The sequence below is a fragment of the Eulemur rufifrons genome, chromosome 15 (genome assembly GCF_041146395.1).
Source record: "Eulemur rufifrons isolate Redbay chromosome 15, OSU_ERuf_1, whole genome shotgun sequence".
Classification (NCBI taxonomy): Eukaryota; Metazoa; Chordata; class Mammalia; order Primates; family Lemuridae; genus Eulemur; species Eulemur rufifrons.
The window spans coordinates 70,457,261-70,482,346 of NC_090997.1; the positions used below are offsets into that span (position 1 = coordinate 70,457,261).

At 37.1% G+C, this 25,086-nt stretch overlaps 1 protein-coding gene across 3 annotated transcripts in view; it reads right to left on the reverse strand.

Annotated features, from left to right (window-relative positions):
- Window positions 1-25,086, reverse strand: part of FAM184A (family with sequence similarity 184 member A) — a 101,481-nt gene that overhangs the window by 45,824 nt on the left and 30,571 nt on the right. For 2 of the 3 annotated variants that reach the window (XM_069488101.1, XM_069488100.1), the window contains exons 1-5: window positions 12,081-12,937; window positions 11,113-11,248; window positions 8,621-8,802; window positions 6,215-6,412; window positions 3,067-3,189 (exon numbers count right to left, since the gene is read on the reverse strand). In XM_069488101.1, coding sequence (XP_069344202.1) covers window positions 3,067-3,189; window positions 6,215-6,412; window positions 8,621-8,802; window positions 11,113-11,248; window positions 12,081-12,734 — 1,293 coding nt within the window. In that variant the 5' untranslated portion in view covers window positions 12,735-12,937. Of the gene's footprint in view, window positions 1-3,066; window positions 3,190-6,214; window positions 6,413-8,620; window positions 8,803-11,112; window positions 11,249-12,080; window positions 12,938-25,086 lie in introns of those variants that run through there. The other variant, XM_069488099.1, reaches the window with a different exon arrangement.

Consider the following 25,086-nt stretch of genomic DNA (forward strand, 5'->3'; position numbering starts at 1 on the left):
ACATATAAACATTAGGTAACAATCAGTAAGGAAAGAACAATCAAATTTATCAATATGGAGAAGACTATTCTTCCACAATCCAGAAAACTTTCAAATGAGTAATAGTTATGCATACAAATGCAATACATAAAATAATTTACAAAGAACAGTATTCTAGTTACTACATAAAGAATTAAAAGAGAGGGTCTATTGAAAAAACTAAGAATCTAGAGATAATGAATATCTAAATAAGCAAAAAGCTTAAAATTCTGCAAAATTAAATGTAATAAAATACAAAAAGCAAATAATAAATGATGAACATGACTGACTAAAGTTTGTTTTCTAAAATATAACAAAAATCAATACGTGTGGAAAACATCTGTTGTCTCTCAATATCAAAATCTCCTTTTGGCATTTTTGAGAATCTCTATTGGGTGGTCTTAGTAAGGATTCAACTCAAACTCTAGGATGAAGTGCTTGATCAAAGCATAAACCGATAAGGCCGCCTCATTCTGTTGGTCATGGGCATTGGTTCAGGGCAGGCACATGGTTTAAGCTTATCTATTCACAGTGATCTCAGGACTTTAAAGGTACCTGGAAAATGTTTTTTTGCCAGCTGCACATCTACCTGAGGGAACGTATGACTGAAGCATAAAATAAACACAAAGAGAACAAATCCAACTTAAGAGAAAAAGACAAACTGAGCTCACCAATTTCAGTTCTGACTTTAGTCATGCCTAATGCTAACATTATCCTTTAGTCACATGAGTCAATAAATTTCCTTTTTTCCTCAGTCTAGTGTGAGTTGGGATTTTTGTCATTTGCAATAGAGATCAGTAGTCAGGTTCCTCTTATTAATGTGCACACTGAGGGAATATAGTAAGTACAAACCTCCTTCCTGGAATATCTATCTATCTACCTTTGCTCTTCTCTGATCCATTCTCCTTGCAACACCAGAGTGTATTTTTCATAAATTACCAGTATGGACATGTGTATAAGCCTCGTCCCCCAAGCAAGCATCTACATTTTTTGCACTTAACATCTTCCAACTGCTTCCCAACTGCCCCTAGGATAACATTTAAAATCTTTCATGTGGCTTACAGGGCCTCCATGGCATAGCCCCTAAATCTCTGGCCTCAGACTGGCAACCCCCCTTCTTGGCCTTACACTCACTGAAAGGAAGAATAGCACTACAGTTAAGATTTGAGTTCTGAAATCACACCACCTGGACTGGAATGCTGGCTTTACCTATTTACTATGTGTCGTGGGCAAGTTATGTAACTTTTCTGTGACTCAATAACTAATATCTACTGCACAGCGTTGTTGTAAGGATTAAAGGAGAGAACAGTATAAAGAAGAGACTTTATAAAACAATGCTGGATATAGAAAGTGCTAAATAAATATTAATTATTATAGTTGCTATCATACTCCAATTATACTGGCATTCCTACAATACCTAGAAATTTCTCACACTTCAGGGACTTTACATAAGCTTTCTTCAGTTTATGATTCTGGCAAGACCCTGTTAATCACTTACTACCCTTTTGCAGTATACATCAGACTGGTAACTACTTGTTTCCTATCTGTCTCTCCACGGTAGTAGAGACCACATCTAACTTACTGCTGAAACCACAATGCCCAACATAGTGCTTTGGTATCTAACAGCCATTCAATATTTATTAAACAAATGAATGAGTCAATTACCGAAAAAGTTCATATATACCTACTAGCAATTAAGAAGAAATGAAATCTCTTTAACATCTCAATATGTAGGTCTTTAACTTCTAAAAAGACCCTCGATGCCCTCACTTTCTTGACCTTGTCTTATACCAGGGCAGCTGCTAGGCCATATGGCACCTCTGAACAGGAGAAAAGCAATCCCTCTCGGCATGGAAGTAGCCCCAGAGCACAAAATGATGCTTCTGTGTGAGTTAGAAAAGACTCCCTTTCTTCTCGACAGAGTTCTGTGAAAATTTATGTTGCTTCTAACTTTCTTCCATAAACAGTGCTGATTTTTGTCAATAATCCATAATTATCTGCTAAGGTTAAATACACAGAAATGAAACTGCCGAGTCAAAGGACCATCTTTAAGGCTTTCATATGTGCTGCTAAATCTCTTTCATGGAAAATTATACAATTTTATATTCCCACCAGCAGCTTCTCAGTGCTTATTTCTTTACCCTCATCAACGCTACATGGTCTCACTCTATTTGGTAATGGAATGGCATCTCATTGATTTCATTTCCAGTTCTTAAATTACAAAAAACAAATTGTTTTTTCATGTTCTTCTTCAGTCTGTAAAAACAAATTGGGTATCTGTATTTTTCTTATTGCTTTGTAAACACTCTTAAGGTGTTAAAGACACGAATTCTTTGTCAGTCATACAATCTGTCAACTATTCATTCCATCCATCCCAATTTTTCCTCTTTTAATTTTGCTTTTTATATGTTTTGATATACAGAAGTTTCAGGTTTAACTGTATAAATATTCTGTTTTTAATTCATGATATGGGTATCAAGTTCAAAAGGCCTTCTTTGTCCTAAGGTTTGTCACTTGTGTTTTCATATTTTATTTATATTCACATTTATGATTTTGTATTACATTTTAATCCTTAGCCCATGTGGAACTTTTTTGATTTGAGGTTGAAACTTCACTTTGCTCTCCTCTTCCATTCACATATAGTTTTAAAAGAGCAGTGCTGTGTACTAGTACTCAGATTAAGCCTACTGACTCTAGCTACCATCCTACAATTCTATTGAAATTGTAGAAAGAGACACAGTATAGAGAATACTAAGTTAACATTTTGTAAAAGGGCAGAGAAACCTCTTTTGTTTTCTTTCCCATATAGTGATGCTCCCCTGTTTTGATTCTCCCCACAAAAGCACCTTGCTTTAATGTTTTTGACAGTAAGTTTTTACCTAATGGGACATAACCAAAATTATGAAAAATTCAGCATAAAGTTTTTTGATTATTTTTACTCCAGATGTTACCTTCACTGAGGCTCACCTACCTATACAATGTCACCAGAATAAGTCACTAATATTGTTAATATATATAACATAGGTGATAGGCCTAAAGAATTCTTGCCTCTTGATTGGCTGTATTCAACTTATCTTCTAGTACTTTCTTCAGGTTTTCTAGCTCTTGCTGAAGATGATTTTTATCTTCTTCCAGGTTTAGTTTCTCCTTTTTATGTTGTTCCTCCAATTCCTTAGAAAAAGGAAATTTTAAAAATTTACAATATTGCAAATACTATATACTTTGAAGACTCCAAGGAAAAGACTATTCTGTTTCGTATTTTGATACTTTGCTCTACAAATTGGTCTTACCTTTAATTAATAACAATCAGAGCTAACAGTGACTCTAATGCTGTCTACCAGGGAAGCTCATGAGAGACTCAGTGCCCAGCTTTTTTATTGGGCTGTGGTCACATAGGTACCTCTCTCCTGTGACATATCAAATCCCAGACTCCCAGAAGGAAAGCAGGTGTTTGGCATAAACCACATCATTTGCATACACGGTTTAGGTACAATGAGCCATTCTTATCAGGGAATGGTGGGAATCCTCCCAAAATCCAAGTTCCCAGATACCAGCCAAGGGCCAACTTGCCATTCTAAGGACAGTAGTCTCAAGCCAGCTATGTTAAGTCTTTTCTGCATCATGGGTTCTCTTACATTCATTCTCAGATAGAGTGGGTGAACTAGAGTTATGATGCACAATGTAATTCTGTTTTGTTTTGTTTTTTAAAGACAGGGTCTTGCTTTGTTACCTGGGCTACAATGCAGTGGCATCATCATAGCTCACTGCAACCTCAAACTCCTGGGCTTAAGCGATCCTCCTGCCTCAGTTTCCCAAGTAGCTGGGACTACAGGCACGTACCACCATGCCTGGCTAAGTTTTCTACTTTTTGTAGAGAGAGGGTCTCACTATGTTGCTCAGGTTGATATCAAACTCCTGACCTCAAGTGATCCTCCCATCTCGACCTCCCAAAGTGCTATACTTCTTTTTGATAAGTAAATAGTAAGGCACAGAGAAGTCATCTTTAGCTAAATGTTCCCTAAGAGATAATTTGACATTGGAGAAAGACTATTCTGGAAGAAGACTGGTTTTAGCTTAGGCTCAGATGTGCGCTACATACACAAGAAAGAGAGGACTGAGGCCAGGTGAGGTGGCTCATGCACATAATCTTAGCACTCTGGGAGACTGAGGCAGGAGGATCTCTTGAGATCAGGAATTCGAGACCAGCCAGAGCAAGAGCAAGACCCTGTCTCTACTAAAAATAGAAAAATTAGCCAGGCATGGAGGTACTCGGGAGGCTGAGGCAGGAGGATCGCTTGAGCCCAGGAATTTGAGGTTGCTGTGAGCTAGGCTGATGCCATGGCACTCTACTCAGGGCAACAAAGTGAGACTTATCTTTAAAAAAAAAAAAAAAGAAGAAGAAGAAGATGATTAAGCAGCAAGTGATATATAAGTTACTGTGATAAAAGAGAAAGGTACAAATAAGGTTGCGATAGAGGTTTTGATTATGTTTATGTACAGGAAATTTCATGCCATCTGTCTTATAGCAATCATGTTTTAAATAAAGATTTTAAGAAATGTAAATGGTTTAAGGCAGGTTAGGTGGCTAGAAAATTGAAATTTAATTAGGTAAAGGGATGATGAGGAGTAAAGTAATGAGGTAAAAAACAATATTGATAAAAGATGTCTTGATTCCAGTACTTAGAACTTAATATAGAGGAATAAAGAAAGACTAAAGGCAGGATACATGGAATTTATTCCAATATGAAGGCTAAGATGAAAAAGAGATGTAGAAATGAAAAATAATAACAAAAGATAGCTTGGAAAGAGATTACAGAAGCAGCAGTTACCACTAAATACTTTACTATAAAACCTTGAACACTTGATACATGCACCGCATAATTAAAACCATACAAACTGGTCCTGGAATAGCGAGCAGGCACAGAGAAAACCACAGTCAGAATCTTGAGAAATAATGTGTCATTAATTTTTGTATCTGGCTACATAAACATAAAAGTTTAGAAAGAAATAACATCCTAACAGAAAATTTTATTTGAATTTTTGATTAAGTTTAAGTCTTAAAATATTTTTTCCAACTAGTCATGTCACAAATGGAAGGGACATTGAGGTGGCTATCAATTCACATCCTATCTTTTCTACTTACTTGGTTCGTGGCTCCGAGTAAATAATTTAGATTTATTAAACCTACTTTACCATCTATATAATAAATGATTCCAATCTCCAAGTCATAAGTATTACGGAATGTATAAGAAAGTTCCTTGTAAACTGTAAGATCATTAATAAATGCCTAAATGATAGTATTTAAATGCCTGGGGTTTGGCAGATCTGAGACCTGCGTCCAAGGCCTGCCTGACTTACTAGTTGTGTGTGCCGAGCCCATCCCCTCTTCAGTAAAATGGGCATAGCAACCAAACCAACAGCAGGGTCATAGGATTAAATTAAAAAAAAAAAAAAATGTAAAACATTACTGTAGTGTCTGGCACGAGGCTAAGAATCACTAACTAAGATTTATCACCGTATGCTAGAATGTATCTGGGTACTCAACACTTTATCTCACTTAATCCTTGCAGTAACATTTTAAGATAGGTCGCATTTTCTGTCAGGTGAGGAGCCTGAGGCATAGCTTTGGGGGCCCAAGGGAATGCAGAGCTGGTAAGCAAAGAGCTCAGGGTAAGGCCAAAGTCTGTCAGATACTTTGCTTTTTCTACTATGCATTTCTGTCTGTCATGTATTACTATTAGCAAGAAGATTACTTAATTGGGAAAGAAACAAAACAAAAAAAAAAACATAAATCATTTTCACAGAGAAGGAAGCCATATCTATAAGAGAATATGTCCTTCAACTAGTTGAGGTTTCCTAAGGAGCATATCTATTTGGTTGTCTCATTAAGAGACAGCACAAGATCAAAAAGAGTGGTTTTTTCCTGAATGACATTTTTGTCAGAAAAAAGAAAAAGCGTTTCTATGATGGCTTACACAAAGTAGCAATGCCTCATGTCAATTCAATAAACTACATCCCATATCAAGAACTTTCATGTATGTATTAATATGTTACTCTGAACCGTGATTTAAAGAATAATCACAAGACAGCATCCAACAAAACTAAGCAAATCATTACTTTCCAATAAAGGTCTTGCTGGACCATTACAGAAATCCCATCAATTTACAGGGCGATGATGAACTGAAGTTTTGCTTACCATTTGCAGTTTTTTCTTATCCCTAATTGCATTACTGTGGACAGCCTCAATTGCCATATGGTGCTTCCAAGCTAATTCTTCCAAAGTCTTAGAATGTGCCTCGTTTAATTGAGTCACCTCCTCTTCCAATCTATTTTGCAGGTTTTTTAGCTCCATTTCATAATATTCTTGCTGAGTTCTCTTTGCTTCATTTACTTTCTAAAATTAAAACAAATAAAAGTCAATAACTGGCACCTGCTTTTTTCATTGTTGCCAGGGTAATTTGAATATCCTATAAATATGTAAGTTTGAATGAACTGAGTGCTATGGGATCCATACTATGAAACATGAGAACAGATCATTGTCCTCAGAAAGGGACAGGGTGGCACAGAGAAAATGAAAAAAATTTAAAGCAAGAGATAAAACAGACTATTATTGGGTTAGAATCAATGTGAGTTAGCACATCTACAAGCTTAAGAGAGAAAGGCTTCCTATATGTCAAAGTAGTACACAAAATGGCTTATTAATTAATGCACTCAGATGATGTTATTCAATACAGTTTTGAGTGTCAATTACACACCTTTCAGGCATTCATAGTCTAGCGATAAAGTCCAAAGACAGTGGCAAGACAGTTTCATAAGTTCTAGAGAGATATCAAGGAAGGCTTTTCAGAAGAGAAGACATCTGAGCTAGTGATAACACATTCTTTTTTTCAATTTTCACAACAAACCCATAAGGAAAGTAAAGATGAGAAAATGTCAGGTCTAGGTCTGATGTCAAAAGCCTGCATTCATAACCATTTCTACTGCCTTCCAGTATTCTGAAAGATGGGAAGTAGCTAACCGGGTCGCAAAGTTTAGGGAGACAGAAAGTCCATGCAGCTGTGCAGTCTGGTAGACCATGTAAGGCTGGGGGTGGTGTGAGACGGGGCTCAGAAATAGGAGTCAAACAATGAAAAGGATCTTTATACTAAGAACTTTGGGTTTTATTCTGAAGGGACTATGCAATCACTGAATTTTAAGGGACATATTTTTAAAAACAATCATTTTGGCAGCAGAGCAGTGAGCTGACTGTAAGCAGCGAGAGCGGTTAGGAGGCTGTGACTATAATCCAGGCAATAACAGCTGCCTAAGCCTGGGATCTGCAAGTGGGTAAGAAAGAAAAGGGGAGGATGGAATAAAAAAAATAGGAAGGGAGCAGAACCAACAGGATTTGGTAACAGACAAGGGGGTTCAGAAAACAAGAATGACTTGTTGAAAATCAAGAATGACTCCCAGGGTTCTGACTTAGCAACTAGACGGACTGTGGTACTAATGGTTGAAATAAGGAGAAAAAGAAATATAGTACTTTTGAGGGGAGAAAGTTCTAGGTATGCGGGCTTGACATGACTATGAAAAACATAAATGAAGGTATGCAGTGGAAAGTTAGATATATAGGACTCAAGTTCAGGAAAAATATCTGGCCTGGACCTACAGACTTAGAAGTGATCAGTGAACAAGTGATGGTTGATGTTACTGGAATGCATGAGTGTGTAGAATGAGACAAAAAGCCAGGGAACATCAATGATAAGGGAACAGATGGAGGAGGGAATTTCACAAAGAAGACTACAAGGCCAAGGAGGTAGGGAAAAAACGTGAGAGAATGTGAAATACCAAGAGAAGAGAGACACTGTGGATCAGCGGGTAGGAAGTAATGACAGTAAGATAAGATCCACCAAGTCCAGCCACAAGGATGTCACTGGGGGCTGGGGCAAAAGCAGATGCTGGGGAATGGTGGTAAGAGCAGACTGCATCAGGTTAAGGAGAGAATGGGAGTGAGCCAGGAGCAAGAAGAATGGACATCATTCAATACACTTAGTAGTTGAGGGAAGGAGAAAGGAAAGGACATCCAAAACCTCCACTTGGTATTGTGGATATCGGAAAAATTGGAATAAATATTCAGCAATTACTCTACAAATGATGTCTTACTTATTAAACTAGACATACTTATATTAAACTAGACTTACTTATTAAACTTATTCAGTCTGTTGGTATATGAATTTTCAGAGCATGATGCTTGTCATCCTTTTCAGTTTTAGAGAAATTTCCTAGGTGTTCATACAATCACATATTCCATTAATAGAAAAATAAACATACTATAAATGCACTACAGTGAAATAAGACTTTATTCAGTTTCTGGCTCAAAATAGGTTGAAATATCGTAAGCTTTTATATTATAGATTGTTACCCACATATTTTGAACACACACACAATGTAGGATAATCTAGCTATACACCTTTTTCCTCAAAAACAACTACTAGCCTAAGAAATGCACTGTTACTGTGGAGTAGGAATAAACATGTCAAATACTTCAAATCTAAAAAAAGAGGAAAACTGAACTTTTCTTCCTTTCCTCTTTTTGGGAATGGGGTACTCTGTTATTTTTCACCTTCTCCAGTTCCAGAATCTGTTGCTTCTGCTCTTCATCCAGACTTTGAGTTTTGCTTTGCAAAAAAGCTCTTTCCTCTTCAAGTTGAGATAATCTCTCATTCACTCTCGATTTTTCTGATTCTAAGTCTTTAATTGTAACCTCCTGGGTCATCTGAGTTGCTTGAAGCATTCCAATATGACCTACCCCCAAAACAGAAAAGTCCCTTCAATTAAAAACTGTTGCATCATGACATAAAACAGTTTATACTTAATGACACAACTGTACTTTATACCTAAGTAGAATAAATGGTCTGCATGTGCAAATTTTTCTTTGGTTTCCTCATTGTACAAAATGGAAATATTTACCACGGGAATACTTTTCACCCAACTAGAATAATTTAAATTAGAAAGTCATTTGCATATAACTGATGTTGCTCCCTGTCTCTAGTACTGTTCCACCTTTTTTTTTTTTTTTTTTAAAGCCTGCAAGCTATACAGGTTGAAATCAGAGCAACTCCTCAGAGTTCATATAAGTCTCCTGGGAGTAAAACAAGATAACAGAGGATGCAATGACTAATACTATGGAGCCAAAATAAGTAATTTGTTATTTTCTAATCTCTTCTTTTTTTCAAATTCTAACATCAAGAGGAAGAAATCTGTATTCAGGGAACAAAAGTGGCAGACAGTAGTTTGGTGGGAACTGACCGTTGCTTTAGATAAGAAGCTAGATAAAGAACTAAGGTGGTCTGTTTATTCTCGTGACTGTTTCTTTGGCTGTGCAGAAGCTTTTTAATTTAATCATGTCCCAGTCATTTATTTTTGTTACTGCTGTGATTGCCTTGGGGGTCTTCTTCATAAATTCTTTGCCTAGGCCAATGTCTATAAGAGTCTTTCCTACATTTTCTTCTAGAATTCTGATTGTATCACGCCTAAGGTTTAAGTCTGTTATCCACCGTGATTTGATTTTTGTGAGAGGTGAAAGCTGTGGGTCGTTTCAGGTTTCCCTGATCATCACCTAAATACAAATCTGGGAACGACACCAATTGGATATCAGACTGAGGTGGGGGGTGGGGGAGGGGATGGGGGTATGCCTACACAATGAGTGCATTGCGCACCGTTTGGGGAGTGGTAACACTTGAAGGTGCTGACTCGGGAAGGGGGGGGGTGGGGAAGGGAGGGATATATACCTACATGATGGGTGCAATGCGCACGACCTGGGGAACAGACACGCCTGGAGCTCTGACTTGGGGGGAAAGGCGGTACAGGAGCAATGTATGTAACCTGCAATTCTGTATCCCCCATAACAAGATGAAATAAAAAAAAAAAAAAAAAAGAACTAAGGTGGAGTAAAAGACAGATAAGGACAGCAAGGGTATGAAAGAATAAAATAAATGACAGCAAAAAAAGGCGGGGGAAATAAAGAGAGAGAGAGGAAAAAAAGGGTCTTCACAGAAAAACATGGTTTAGGACACTGGTTCTCAAAGTAGCATCCAGCTCCAGCACTACCTGGGAACTCTAGTCAGAAATGCAGCCTAGCCCAGACCTACTGAGTCAGCAGCTCCAGGGGTGGGGCCCAGCAGCCCTAGACTCAGGAATCCTCCAGGTAATTCTGATTCGTGCTAAGGTTATTAAAAATGACTACTTTAGGGGAAGGGAAATCTGGAATTCACTGATAAGCCAATCAAAATCACATGAGGCCCTCGAAGAACTAGCTCAAACAGCTTCACTGGCCACACTAAACACTCAGACAAAATATAACTTCAGAACTGGCATGGGTCACCCATCTCTTCAAGTATGGGCTATGAAATGGCCACTTCAGAAATGGGCAATTCATTTTTAGTATGTAAAACAAGCATTAATAACAAGCCAAATGAAATGAGATGCTGCAATTTACATACAGTTTAACTAATTTAAATACCTTAAAATGTATGCTTTTAAAGGACAAAGCTCTTAGAGTGCTTCATTTTTTTTTAGTGACTGATTTACTAATGATTTTGTTATTTTTTAAATAAAAAATGTATTCCTAAAAATAAGTTATTATTTGCTTATCTTATGAATAATTAGTAAGACATTAGAGTCTTTAAACATATTGAGAGTCTAAGTAATTTTAAAATGTTAGAACACTAGCACTCTGGGAGGCCGAGGCAGGAGGATTGCTTGAGCTCAGGAGTTCGAGACCAGCCTGAGCAAGAGCGAGACCCCATCTCTATGAAAAATAGAAAAATTAGCCATAATTAGTCTTGGTGCATGCCTTCAGTCCCAGCTACTTAGGAGGCGGAGTCAAGAGGACTGCTTGAGCCCAGGAGTTTGAGGTTACAGTGAGCTATGATGACGTCCCTGCACTCTACCTGAGGCAACAGAGGGAGACACTCTGTCTCAATAAACAAAATAATTTTAAAAATAAATAAATAAATAAATAAAATATTAGGAGAAAAGACAAATTTTGTCCTGAGTTAACATGTAAATGTTGGTTTTAGCTGAGCATTACACCAAAACTGTGGTCAGACATACTAGCTTTGAGGACAAGATCTGAAGCTTGCTGTTGTAAACGTTCTCTGGCAGCTGCTAGCTCACTTTCCACTTCTTTGTGCTTGCTTAATAAGGCCATTTCTCCCTCCTTGGCTTCATCAAGCTGTTTTTGAAGAACCTAAGGAAGATTAAATAGCCATTATTAAAATGCAAGAATGATACCAAGATAAACAATTTATTTAAATTATAAGCATCAGCTTTCTCTCATTTGGAAGTCATACCTTACCTTGAAGATACCTTGGTGAAGAAAATAAAATTAAAAAAGAAAATAAGAAGTCATACTTAACTATAAGCAGTTTTTAAATCTGTAAGTAGTGGTGAAATTTATAACTTGATATTTTCACAAGCCATATGACCCAATCAGGATTTTACCCTTTCTAAACGATTCTAAGGCACAAATATTAAAAAACATAGCTATGACATTTTCTGTGCCAACAAAACAAAACTTATAGAGAATTTTTGGCTTTCCCCGCCCCCCACAGAATTGTGCCATACCTCTATTAAATTCAGTTTTATAAAGGAATCAATTTTTTGATCAATGTCTAAATATCAACTCACGGGCAAACCATTATTAATGACGAAAAAACAAAAAACACAAACTCTAAGTCTAATATTTTAATTGTCCCAAACCACTTCTGGAAAATATTAACATGTTAAATAAATAAAATCCTTTTGTAAATAATCAGTAAGTTTTTAAGTTTATCTTTTTGGGCCCTTAATTTCTGAAATAATAGCTATAGGGCAATAAAAATTATCCCTTCATTGTTTTTTCTCACAAAGGAAAAGCAGGTAAAGGCAAAATGGAAAAAAAGAAGTTGTTTATATGCTGTGAATGAAAAGAAGCTGATCCTATGCCAGCCAGACTGCTCTCCAGTCTACAAAATTAATATATCTAAAAGAGAAAACTGGGAAAAGAAATCCATGTGTTGCCTGTAATATTCTTTACTTACCTGAACATTGTTCTCTGCTGTAGCAAGTGCCATCTCAAGCTTTTGGCATTTGTCAACAAGACTTCCAGCTTCATCCTGTACCATCTGTAACTCCGTCTTTAATTTTCCTATGGTTTTTCGTAAAATTGCTTCTTGTCCTTGAAATTCTTTTCTAAGATCAGCTTCCTTTTCTTTGCTGGCCTGTAGGCTTTCCGCTGTAAAGAGCTGCGACCTTTTCAAAGTATCAAGCTCACGTTCGTAAAAGGACTGAGCTTTATTCAACTTGCCTTCATAATCCTCTATTAGTTTTTTCTGTTCCAGTCTAAGCTCTTCAAGTGTTTTGTTTAAGGTCTCCACCTCCAGTCTGTGCAGTTCCTCTGCCTTCTCCTGCCCTTTATTGACTGAGGAGTTGTGATCCTGCTGTGACTTCAATAGCTCTTGGATCTCCTGTCTGTGAGCAGTCTGCAAATCTTCAAATGCCAACCTTTTGTCTTTCTCAAACTGGACTTGAAGTTGTCCAAAGCTCCGTAATCTTTCTTCAAATTTCCTTCTAATCTCTTCAACCTCTCTAGACATGGTCACTATGCGTTGGACGTGCTGGGCTTCTGCACAGAGCTGCATGTCCTCAACTCTGTGCTTATAAGCTTCAAATTCTGTCAAAGCCTGCTGCTTCATTTTTATGTGATCTTCTAATGATGCTTCTAAAACTTGAATCTTTCTCTTAAGGTCTAACTCCTCTGTCACTTTGCTTTTATACTGCAATATTTTTTCTCTTGTTTCTGCAAGAATTTGTTGGACTTCTTCTTCATGAGCATCTTTGAGGGCTTGAATTGCAGATTCATGCTCATCATTTTTAGTGTTCAAAGCATATATTACCTGTGAGGTTTTGAAGAAGGGAGAGGAACTGAGTAAATCATATTCTTTTCTAATTTGTAGTTAATTCTTTCCTTTGAACTGATATTTTTCTATGCACACAATATTGGCTATGGTAAATGTTAAACACTGAAGCTTCATGCAATTGTTTTTGTACTAGGATTTGCTTAGAAAATTTCTATCTTAGCATAATCTTAAGACTTGTATTTGAAGACTTTTTAGTTATGATTTTAAAGCATTCAAAATTAAGTCAGTTTTACTATTAATACAAATGAAACAGTGAGGAGGAAAGGGACAAAGGAAGCCACCTGGCCTAAGAGAAAGGAGTTCTCCTATTGGGGACTGTGCAGGGGATCAGAAGAAAAAGCCTCCTAGTAAGTCTCTGCCCTACATTGGTGTCCTAGAGGTAAGAGAGGCTTCGCATGACTGGAAGCTCTAGGCCCTAATCTTCCCCAAAGCCTCTTTTATCTGTTTAATGGCTTGCTTAAATATTTCAACTTTTGAAATTTCCTTTTCCAATCCCCCTATGGTTTGCTTTTATAAAGCTGATCCTTTTCTCTCCCAAGTTTCTTAGTGGTGTCTTTACAAAATCCCATTAGTACTTTTCACATATCAAATGCTCTAGTTTTACTCACTGCCTAATTTTCCCTCTGCCTCCAGGCAAGCCCCATTCCTTGAGGCAGAGTGTTTTTTCTTTTTCTTTTTAAACCATCCATGGAATGAGAGCCACAGTGTTTTCAGTACAGGCCTTTATTTTCATTTTAGTTCTCAGGTTTTAATGGTTCCACTGAGATTTCTCAACCTTAATTCCAAATGACAGCATATTCCCTGTAGAGTAACACTCTCCTTTCCTCCGTTCCTTGGATGCCCTCCACATTACCACTGTGGTCAAATAGTGCAATATTCATGACTGTTACTTAAGGTTTAGAGATGTGCCCACTGTCCTTCTCCTGAAGTAAAAAGAAGTAAACACTATACAATCTACAAATCCAGAAGCTAAAAATCAGTGTCCTGGAGATTTGCGTATTTTAATGTGATCTTAACTGGCTGTAGAAATGAATTCCAGCACCAGATACCAGAAACTGCAATTAAGATGCAAAAGTATTACCATTTTTGTAGAGAACTCATTCATGCAGCTTGAGGCAATTGAGGCAGACTGCCTGGCTCTCCAAATATCCCTGGTAACCCCAGATCCTACTTGCTAAATATAGGCTGTCACCCTTTTGGACTGCAGCTGCACTTGCAGAAGGAACAATACATATCAAAAGCCTACGCCACTGCAGGGGGTTTACTTTGTCCACACAGGGCTTTGTCTTCCAGACCCAGTGCTCTGTCCACATACTCACTTGGTCTGCCATAACTATTATGAGATGCAATCATACCAATCGTAAAAAGATGGAGAGGTGGCAGGAACCCATCTGTCTTGCCACAGCAACCCCTTTTTCTGCAAGGTTCATAGGCAAATGTGTACACAGAAGTGTTTATTTGTAGTCTCTAATTCCACATCCTAATTCCTAATCCCAAATTATGTCCCTAATGAGTTAATACAAATCCCATGGAAGACTCCTTTCATTTATGCATTTAAGCTTTAAAGTAGCCCATAACTCAACAAAGTTGGATGTCTTCCCATCTCCTGGGGTCATACCTGGCTACCAAGTAAATGGCCAGAAGAGACTGAAAGGGTCTGTGATATATTAAGAAATATACATTTGGACTCTGCCCCCATTTCCTGACATAGAGCTCCTAAGAGCTTAGTAATTTCCTGAGCATCAGGATCATCAGACACAGAGCTCCTACCTACCTTGGAATTTCCTGGGTGATAGGAGCATATTTTGTTCTAATGAAGTAACTTTTGGTGGCCTCCTCGATGGCCTTGGGATGGGGCCAGAGGAAACAACCATGTGACAGGAGGGTTGGAACTTCCAGTCCCACCCCTCAGCCTCCAGGGAGGAGAGGACTGAAGGCTGATCACCAATGGCCAATGATTTAATCAAGCATGCCTACATAGTGAAGCCTCCAGAAAAACCCAAAAGGACAGTGTTTGGAGAGCTTCCAGATTTCTGAACAAGTGGAGGTGCTGGGAGAGCACCCCTTTCCACAACCTTGCCCTATGCAACTTTTCCATCTAGCTATTTATCTGTATCCTTCATAATAAGTGGGCAAATTTAAGTGTTTCCCTGAGTTCTGTGAGCCATCCTAGAAATTAATTGACCCCAAGGAGTGGGGAGTGGGAACCCCCAATGTATATAGGTTGCTCAGAAGAACAGGTCAGAACTTGGGGTTTATGACTGGCATCTGAAGTGGGAGCAGTCTTGTGGGACAGGGCCCTTAACCTGTGGGATCTAATGCTATCTCCAGGTGGATAGTGTCACAATTGAATTGAATTACAGGATACTTAGTTGGTGTCCACTGGCTGTTGGTAGGGGGAAAACTTGCACACATTTTTGTGACCAGAGGTGAAATATTCTGTATTGTATTAAGTAGGAGGGTAGGAAAAACACTTTTGTTTTTTCCTATCTCAACTAGGGTCACTAACGAACAACAAGCCAGAGAGAAGCCCACTCGCCAGAGTTCCTAGAGCAAAGCTGGTGTGGGCCATAGGCCTTGGGCCCCCCAGGACAGGTCAGCACCCATGCCCACTTTATCTACTAACCCATGGAGAGAATTCAAAGAGATAAAATCCCAAGGGAGAGCCAAGCCCTTTAGCACTTTGCTCCAGGATATGATCTTGAAAAGAACCAGACCATGGTGAGATTCCATATTTTGGGAATGACATGCAGTAGGGAGGCAATATGTGAGCTTCACATCTTATCAAAAATTTACTGAAATACTCCTCCTGTTTTTTGAATATTTAATTTTCCTTCAGCCTTTGAAGAGTCAGCTCAAGTTCTGCCTCCTGTAATAAGTCTTCCAAGATCACCCAAATCCATGGGAGTCTATCTTTCTTTCTATACCCAGCTCCTCCATTTCCTTACCATTACTCACTCCTGATACTCAGTCAATGTTTGATTAATTAAATCTGGGAGGCCTTGACAACAAGGTTGGAAAGATGTATGAGGATGTTAGAGAGCCTGGAAAAGAAGGTGCAGATATAAAAGCACCCTAGCACTCAGAAAGGTGAAAAAAAGGTGAAATTAAAGAGAGTAGAGGTAGGAATGAAGGCATTAAGTTAGAATGGGATTCAAGCAAAGTAAATAAAACATCTGACATAATAAAAAATCTTATGGTGAGGAGCTTTATTTCACTTTTTCTAACCTAGGGGTCAGAAACTACAACCTGTGGGCCAAATATGGCTGCTGCTTCGTCTTTGTAAATAAAGTATTACTGGAACACAGCTATGTCCCTTTGTTTTTGTATTGCCTACAGCTTGAAGTAGCAGAACTGACCAAAACTGAATTTTTGAACCTAAGTAAAATCAATTTCTCCAACTTCCAAGTTTCTCAAATATTACATAGAGATCCTACTTATTCTACCCTAGTGGTATTGTTATTATAATCACAAACTGTAAGGCTGGTGGCAGGCACCCCTCCCCTCCCTAATGAAAAAAAGAAGGAGCCCACGAGACCTGCCGAAAACAAGGCCTGCAAGGCACAGCTAAGTTAAAGAATAGTCACACCTGCACGGTTACCCTGATAAGAGTCTCTGTTCCTGGAATCCATACATACCACTAACCCCTCCTAGTTCTCAATACCCACCCTAAAACAGTAATGGAAAATTCCTAACTCTTCACGAGGGAACCCCCCCATCCCCCAGCTCTAAAACATATATAAGCCCACACAAAACTTCTGGGTGGCGCAACTTCTCGGGCCCCTCTCTCGGGACCGGTGAACCTTGCCTGGGCCCCTCTCTTGGGGCCCATTACCCTCGCCCGGGAGCGCTCAAATAAAGCCTCGTTGCTTACCCCTTTCAACTCTGCTCGTCTTTCTTTCTCTGGGGCCGACCATCCAAAAAAACCTTAACAATCTATCACTGAAATTTTAAAAATTGATTTTATGTAACTATATTTCAAAAAATATAAAACACTAAAACATAGCAAAGCTTCCTTATTAGCTGTATGATTTACTTATGGAGAGAGTGAGACTAATTAAAGGGAACTTCAGTAATTGATCATAGTCATCCATAAAATTGGCTATTACTTTCCAAATAAGAAAAGGAAACTCTCTAAAGTCTCTTTTCATAAAATATTTTAAAAGACATTAGGAGACATTTGCAGGTTTTTCCGGAACTATGAACATTCATGGAATGGAATAGTACATAAATCATTTCAGCAATTTCATGCAATTTCATAGTTTCATTTTATGCCAATAATGCCTAATTTAACTATGTATTTCATGATGAATAAGCAATAGTAATTTTTACTTTTTCTATGGAGATTTTCAGACAATGTTTTCCATAGGTAAAATGAGAACAATTCTAGACCTTACTTTTTAAAATGATGGTTAGGTGAAAATAAGCAGTTTCTGAAATAGTTCTCATTATTGGCTGCTACGGACTGAATTGTGTCTATAAAATTCTTATGTTGAAGCCCTATCACCCAGTCTGATAATATTTGGAGATGAGGCCTTTGAAAGGTAATTAGGTTTAGATGAGATCATCACAGTGGGGCCCTGATGATGGGATTAGTGCTATTTTACAAGAAGATACCACAGAGCTTGTTTCTCCTCTCTTTGCCCTGTGAGGACACATCAAGAAGATGGCCACTTGCAAGCCAGAAAGAGAACCCTCCCTGGGGAAACGAACTGTCTGGCACCTTAATCTTGGACTTCCCAGCTTCCAGACTGTAAGATATAAATTTCTGTTGTTTAAGCCACCTAGTCAAAGGTATTTTGTTATGGCAACCCAAGTTGACTAATACACTGGCAATATGTAAATATGCTCCCACTAAAATCTAACTCATTCATTATAAAGTACATTAGTAATAAACTGCACTCATGAAGTAATGTGTTATACTAGATTATTAATATATTTTAACTGGATCTTAATTGTTTTATATTATACCAACAGGTTTAACATTGCTAAGGCAAGGAAATCATTGAATAAATGATATATTCATACAATGTAATACCATGAAACCATCAAAAAGCACATTTAAAAGAATACTGTATAATATAAAAAACGTATATAAGATAAAGCAAGCATATTCATAATACAAAAAAGTATACAATATAAAGCAAGTATACAATAAGGTCCAATTTTATAGGAAGAAAATGTGTGCATATACATATTTAAAGGTGTATAAAGAAATAAAACAAATAAGGAGATAATGTATTTCTAAGCCTTCTATAATGAATATGTTATTAATAATAGTAACAGAAAACCAGAAGTTTAATCAGAAAATATTAAACCTTTTTAACAGATTAACAGTGATAAAAGAATGAATTAATATTCACAATGCCTTAGCTTTAGAAAAACGTAACAATGAAAACGGAAGCAGAAAATTTAAGGAACATTTCACTAATTACCAACAGAGCAAGTTTCCTTAAAAATTACCTGCTGAAATTAAATGGATATATAAAAATTATACTTAAACTTTTTAAAAGAATAATGAATATCAATAACTATACTTATTAAAGATAATTTACATATGTTAAGGAAAATATAAAAAATCTAAATACCTAAATAAAATTTGATAACTTATTAGCAAATCTTTAATGGTCAATCCTGACTTTGTTCATTTTGCCTTTCTACTGCTAGCTTCAGCCAAGAACTATAATTGACACAGGAAATACAACAGTGAATTAGATGCGTCTATACAATGTCTATTACTCTTAATGGAGCTTAGTGGATACTGGCCTTAAAGAAATATTTATTTAATGAGTCAAAGTAAAATTTTAATAAGTCTTGCAAAGGAGGAGAAATATAAAATGAGTCTTTGCAGGGAGTGGGAGATGTATGAGTATTCCCTTAATTCTGAGCAAAATGCTTTTGCTTTATTACAGCCAGGATCTCTTAAATTAGTCAAAATATTAAGGGGAAGACTAGAGAGACAGAAGTCCAGCCTGAAGAACAGTAAGAGCAAAGGCACAAAGATGGGGAAGCACAGGACTCTGTGAGGGGAGAGATGGGCCCAGAGCTAGAAATATGTCCATGGTCAGCACTGCGGTGACACCGGTAGCTGTCAGGCTGGACAAGGTCCACAACGGAGAAACACTGAGAAAGAGTGAAAAAGCCAGAGGACATGTTCTTGGGCAGAGTCCAGGGGTGGAGAGGAGGATGAGGACCCACAGACAGGCATGTGCTGAGATGAGGAAGAGAGGAATGGAGACAAGGCATCAGGGGCAAGATGCAAGGGATGCTCTGTGGACAGTGTCAGAGGCTGCACAAAAACCAAGAAAAATGAGGAAACAAAGCCATTGCATTCAGAATCTAAACCTCAGAAGTAATCTTTGGGAGAGAACATTCAGCAGAATGATGAGAGCAGAAACTAGAGGAAAAGTGGAGAAAGCAGATGAGTAGATGGTTAATGGGTGGAGGCAGTAAGATGGTAGAGAAAAACTCCAAGAAATGATTGGTAAAAGGAGGGGTACAACTAGAGAACTAAGATGATGGTGGCTTTCCCTTTTGACTTATTTATTTATTTATTTTGAGACAGGGTCTTGCTCTGTCACCCAGGCTGGAGTGCGGTGGTGTCATCATCACAGCTCACTGCGACCTCATACTCCTGGGTTCAAGTGATACCAAAGTGCTAGGATTGCAAGCATGAGCCACTATACCTGGCCAAAGGATGGATTCTTCTAGCTGAGCCAGTCACCAATAGGTTACTTGGGCCATTAGACATCAGAGTTAAAGAATATTGAAAAGAATCTCTCAAACTTCTCAAAAATATTGAGTTACTTACCTTTGCCACATAGGCTGTTCTAGAGCATTGACATAGATCAAAGCTCTGAACCTCAGTTTATATTCAACAATATCCCAGACCAGCCTGATAAGTAAAATTTTCACAAATTGTCAAAGATAATTTCAAAAATTACTAAATATTACTGAGTATCTTAGGGAATCTTATGTTTCTGTAAAATGGTTCACCATTTGGAGCCCGAGTATTAGCACCGTATCCTTACCATATAAAGGCATGTTAATAAAATGTGCTTAAAGGTGTTTTTCTTTTGGAGGTGATGAAATTGCACAAATCCCTCCATATTTTCTTATCTATTCTACTGGTGATCAATAACAACATGCATTTATGCTACCTAGATTACCCAGAAAACAGGATTAATCATTGCAATGTAAGAAAAAAAACTAAAGGGCTTATAGAACTGAATTCAAGAAATAGTCTCAAGTAGCTCATGCTAACAAAATGAGGTGGATGAAAGAAAAAACCTTAAAACGAGGAGGTCATAAATGAACATGCATCTTAGAAAAAGCAAGAAGCAAAACTTACAGAAATCATTTAGTGCAAGATGAATGTTAGAAAGAACAAATCCCAAACTCTTTCAGCAACAAGCATGTGTACATGGGTGCACAAATACGCACAAATTTTCTTTTTTCTGAACCATTTGAAAATAAGTCACAGCTATCGAGACTCATCATTAAATATTTATATACTATTTCCTAATATCAAAAGCAATAGTAAATATCAACCTAATATTTTCTAATATACAGCCCATATTCAAATTTACCAAATTATTCCAATAGAGAAATTTATAGCGGCTTTTCTTTGTCAATGAAGATCCAATCAAGGATCCTACATTGTATTGGTCATCATATCACTTCAGTGTTTTTAATCTGGGGAAAAAAAGAAAACAACCCAAGCCTTCCTTTATTTTTTTGTATTTTGTGACATTGACATTTTTGAAGAGATCAGACTGGGTGTCTTTGTAGAATGCATAGATTTTTATAATCTTTACTTTACAGTTTTATAGTGTGTTTTATTTTTAATGTCAAGTTTCTCCTTGTAGAAATCTTGTGTTTTCCCAATCCATCCTATCTACTAGTGCTTGGAGGACCTAATATCACATTATGAGGGCACATTTTATTAGTCTGCTTTTCCTATGTCACCCTTCCCCCCACCCTCTTCTAAACTAGCGTCCTTTTGTAACCACCTACTCAGTTTAAAGCTATTAAAAAATAAGAACAAAAATAGACGATGAATTTAATTTTCTTTATAAAAGGTTTAGTCCCTAAGACAAACCTTTCGACCTTTGTATGGCAAGCCCTTTACGGGGGCTTGCCTGAGTAATAACAGCCGATCATCTGTGGATGATCTGTCCTTTCTTTTCCTGAGTAGAGTTTGTAAGCCAAAGGTCAGGCTCAAACTGTTCACGACTATGAAGGGAATTTTTTTGAGGCTGTGAGTGGTAGAGAAACAAAGCAAATGGCAGACTAGACATTTAAAGAGGATTCTAACAGTCTTTTACAATAAGATGTAAAACTTTTTAACCTATAGTCTCAAAAACTATTCAAATATTCATTTGCCATTAATGGACACAGAACAGGATCTACCAGGGAGGTGCACTGAAGATGTGGAGTTCAAGGTGAGTAGGATGGGAACAGATGCTTCCCACATCAAGTTGTTCAGCCCTGGGAATGAATTACTTTCATTTGTTTTCTTGGTTCCGTTTCTTTTGTTTGAATTAGTAAGGAAAAAAATTTTTAAAGGCTGTTCTTCGTATATTATATAATCAAATTAATTCCAGCAATAGACTTGTGTCCAAATAAAACATTTACAAGGCAGTTAACAAAAAGAGCTCATTTGGATTTATGTAAGCCAAGGGCACTATAAAGCCCAAATTTTAAAAGAATTTTAAAATCCAATTACTGTGGGAAATAATTACCTTTAAAGATATGCCTGCTATGTGTTTCTATAATTATTGTTGGAAAAATCTTTTGGAAAATATTTATAAAGTACAATAATGTTGGAGTTGTCTTCCTGTATGGTAATGTAGAATACATCTGTTTCCTCAAAAGATTTAACTTAAATTCTGAAACAGGCAATAGAAGTCTTACTATACAGCTATGGTTCAGTACCCATGCAATGGGATCTGTGCTACCAAACTTTAGAAAAAAAATCAAATCATCAGCAAACTTTTCATGAATACCTATTATGTCCTCAATGCTTTTTTACATGCATTCTGGCAAAGAAGAGTACCAGTGTTCTTAATCTTACTTAAATAGGACTGCTTAAAACAAACATACACAAAATAATGGCAGACAATTTTAAAAATATATATTTAATGTCAAGCTCTAGAGAGAGTACAGAATACTGTACACAGCAAGAGAAGTTTTCAGTAGAAAGAACTAGATGAAGACTTGTAGTAACTAGAAAGGCTTGAAAGGGCAAAGGCAGTTGTAGAGAACTGTGAGGAAAGCAACTTGAGTTAAGGCACGAGATAGGAATGATTTTGGTGGTTGGTATGGTCTGATAATCCTCAACACAGAGAGGGTGAGCGCCAGGGAAAGCCAGTTAAAGTTAAAAAGTTACTACAATTTAATTGAAAAAATGGGTCTCTGTAGTAATTTTAAGAGATTTACAATCCATATATATTTTTCTGTTTGTATATCCACAATGGTGCTGGACAATAATTCTAAGACACATATTTTTTCCACCTTTAAATATTTCTTAAATTGGAGTGCATCATACAATTAATTGCATATCATAGTTTAATTGACAGCATTTTTTCCTTAGAAGTACATAAAATAACGATGCATCTTAAAAATCAACCATTGCTATAAATCAAGAGTGCTACAAAGCCATTAGGAAGAATGGATGAATAAAATGTTTTATGTTGAAAGTAGAACCTAACTGGTTCTCAACTCTACAAATAAATTGCATGAACTACTCACTCACAGGAACAGAAGAGAGCAGCTGGTCTCCTGCAGGGAAGGGGCAGGAACATCACTAAATTGAGTCCTGACAGAAAGTTGAGATTTTTAAATCAGAGAGACCAAATGTTTTGAAACATTGTAAAAGCAAAAAGCAGGATCAAAACAAAAAAAGGGGAAATGAGAAGTCAGGAGTTAGGACCCAGGAGAGAACTGGAAAGTAAGAAAGTAAGCTGTAACAAGTCACAGAGGGTCTCTGAGCAATCACTGCCTTCAGTGTTAATTCACCAGTGGGTGCATGAGCACGTCAAGACTGTATAAAAGCATATAACTAAAGAAGACACAATGGGAAGAGTGGTCAAATTTTTCAGGTTCCAAAGGTAATCAATATGCTTCCATCCACATTCTCCTAATCTCCTCCATACATAGCACTGTTGACTTTCCCCTTTTGGAAATCCACAGTTCTTCTTCTGGTCCAAAAGTACATCCTCTGCTTCTTTTATTTCCTCTTGTTTCTCCTTAACCTGCAACTTTGGGCATTCTACTGAAACTTCTTCCTTAGAAAGTTTATCTATCCTATTCCCTTTTAGGCAGATGACTCTCAAATCTACAATCCTGAGCCTTTCACCTACTGTTTACGTACTGAATGTGTGCAAGAGTTCACATGAATATATGCAATTGAATTCATCATTTCTCCTTACGCAAACAAGCAAACTCAATTTTTTTCTTTTTGTCTTTTCTACTGTCATATTATTCTCCCAATCCTCTGACCTTGAAATCCATTATTAATTTTCAGTGCCCAACGTGTACTGACTCATCTTCTAACTCTCCCTGGCCAACCATTCTCTATCATTGTGTTGGTCCAGGCCATTCATAACCAAGGCTACAGTTACTACAAAGGCCCTTGCTGTTTCTCCTGGCCTCAGGCATCTCTGCTCCCATTCCTCCCGCCTACCATTAAACTAATCATCCTAAAACATAATATTTGTTACATAATTTTTTATGCTCAAAACCCTACAAGATTCTGCCAAATGTCTTATATTTTATGATAGCAAAGTCACCCAGACTTTGTGGTCAGACAAAACCTGGGTTTGAATTCCTGATGCTACTTGTACAACCCTGGCCAAGTTATTCAACTCTAAGTATCTATTTCCTTATCAGTAAATTAGGAAGATTAGAACCTACTTCCTCAGATTCTTATAAGGATTGCCTGAAATTAGGTATTGAAAGCATCCATTATAGTGTCTGGCCCACCATAGGACTCCAATAAATGGTGTTAAACATTATCTATCCCGAATTACCCCACCCAATGTAACTACATATTTTCTTATCAAAACAGATGCTTTGTTCCAGTCAGGTTGGCTTTCCCTAAAAAGACCACGGTTTTTCTAGTCACAGTGAGATGGCTCATTTTGTTCCTAATTCTAATATCCACACCCATGGAATGTTATTCTCCTTGTTCTCCCTACCTTATACAACTGTTACTCACCCTTCAAAAGTATCTCAAGTCTTGTTTCCTCTTTGTAGTCTTTATCACAAGTCTAAGCCTATACAATCTCTTTCTTGCCAGCTCTCCAAAACTACCTTCTAGAAACTCTGACTGGGACCTACATGTATTGTCTTGTATCATGCAGTCTAACGTTTAAATATGTGGTCCTCTATTATTTCACATGTGTAAATCTTGTCTCTATAAATAGAATAAAAGCTCATCAATAGCAGGGAAGTAATCTGTCTGCTGACAAATACCCATTAAATCATAATAATTTAAGATAAACAAGTTTCATAAGGAATTTACAATAATATATTCCTCATCTTTTAATCTATTTGCTATCCTAAAGTTTATTAACGAAATGTTTGATTTACTGAAAGCATACTAAGCAAACAGCACTGAATTCAGGTCTTTTATAAGCCAGCAGGACAGCACAGTTTTTGATATTAGTTTTAATTTACTCTGATAGTACAACTTCACTGTTTGCTGTCTGACAAATACAAACATCTACACTATTCTTGAATAAGATGAAGACACCAAGACTGTGTTTTGCCTTTTGGAATAAAAAACGGTAACATTTCTCAAAGAATAAAAATAGTTTTTAAAATGTTAATAAGCTAATTATAGCAATATATATAGAGAGAGAGAGAGCGAGAGAGCGAGAGAGAGAGAGAAAGATAATAAGTATGTAAAATAGTATTCGCTAAGCATTGGCAAAGCCATTTCTGTTTGTGTTTTATACTATAGAAGACATTGATACCATAAGGTCCATATTTCAAAACTTTATTTCCAAAAGTCAACTAGCAAGAAAATGAAGTCAAGAATACCTCTTTCTCCTCTTGAAAAGCACTCCAAAGCAACAAAGAAAATAAGAAAGAGAAATGTAAACTCTGCCTTGGATAAAAC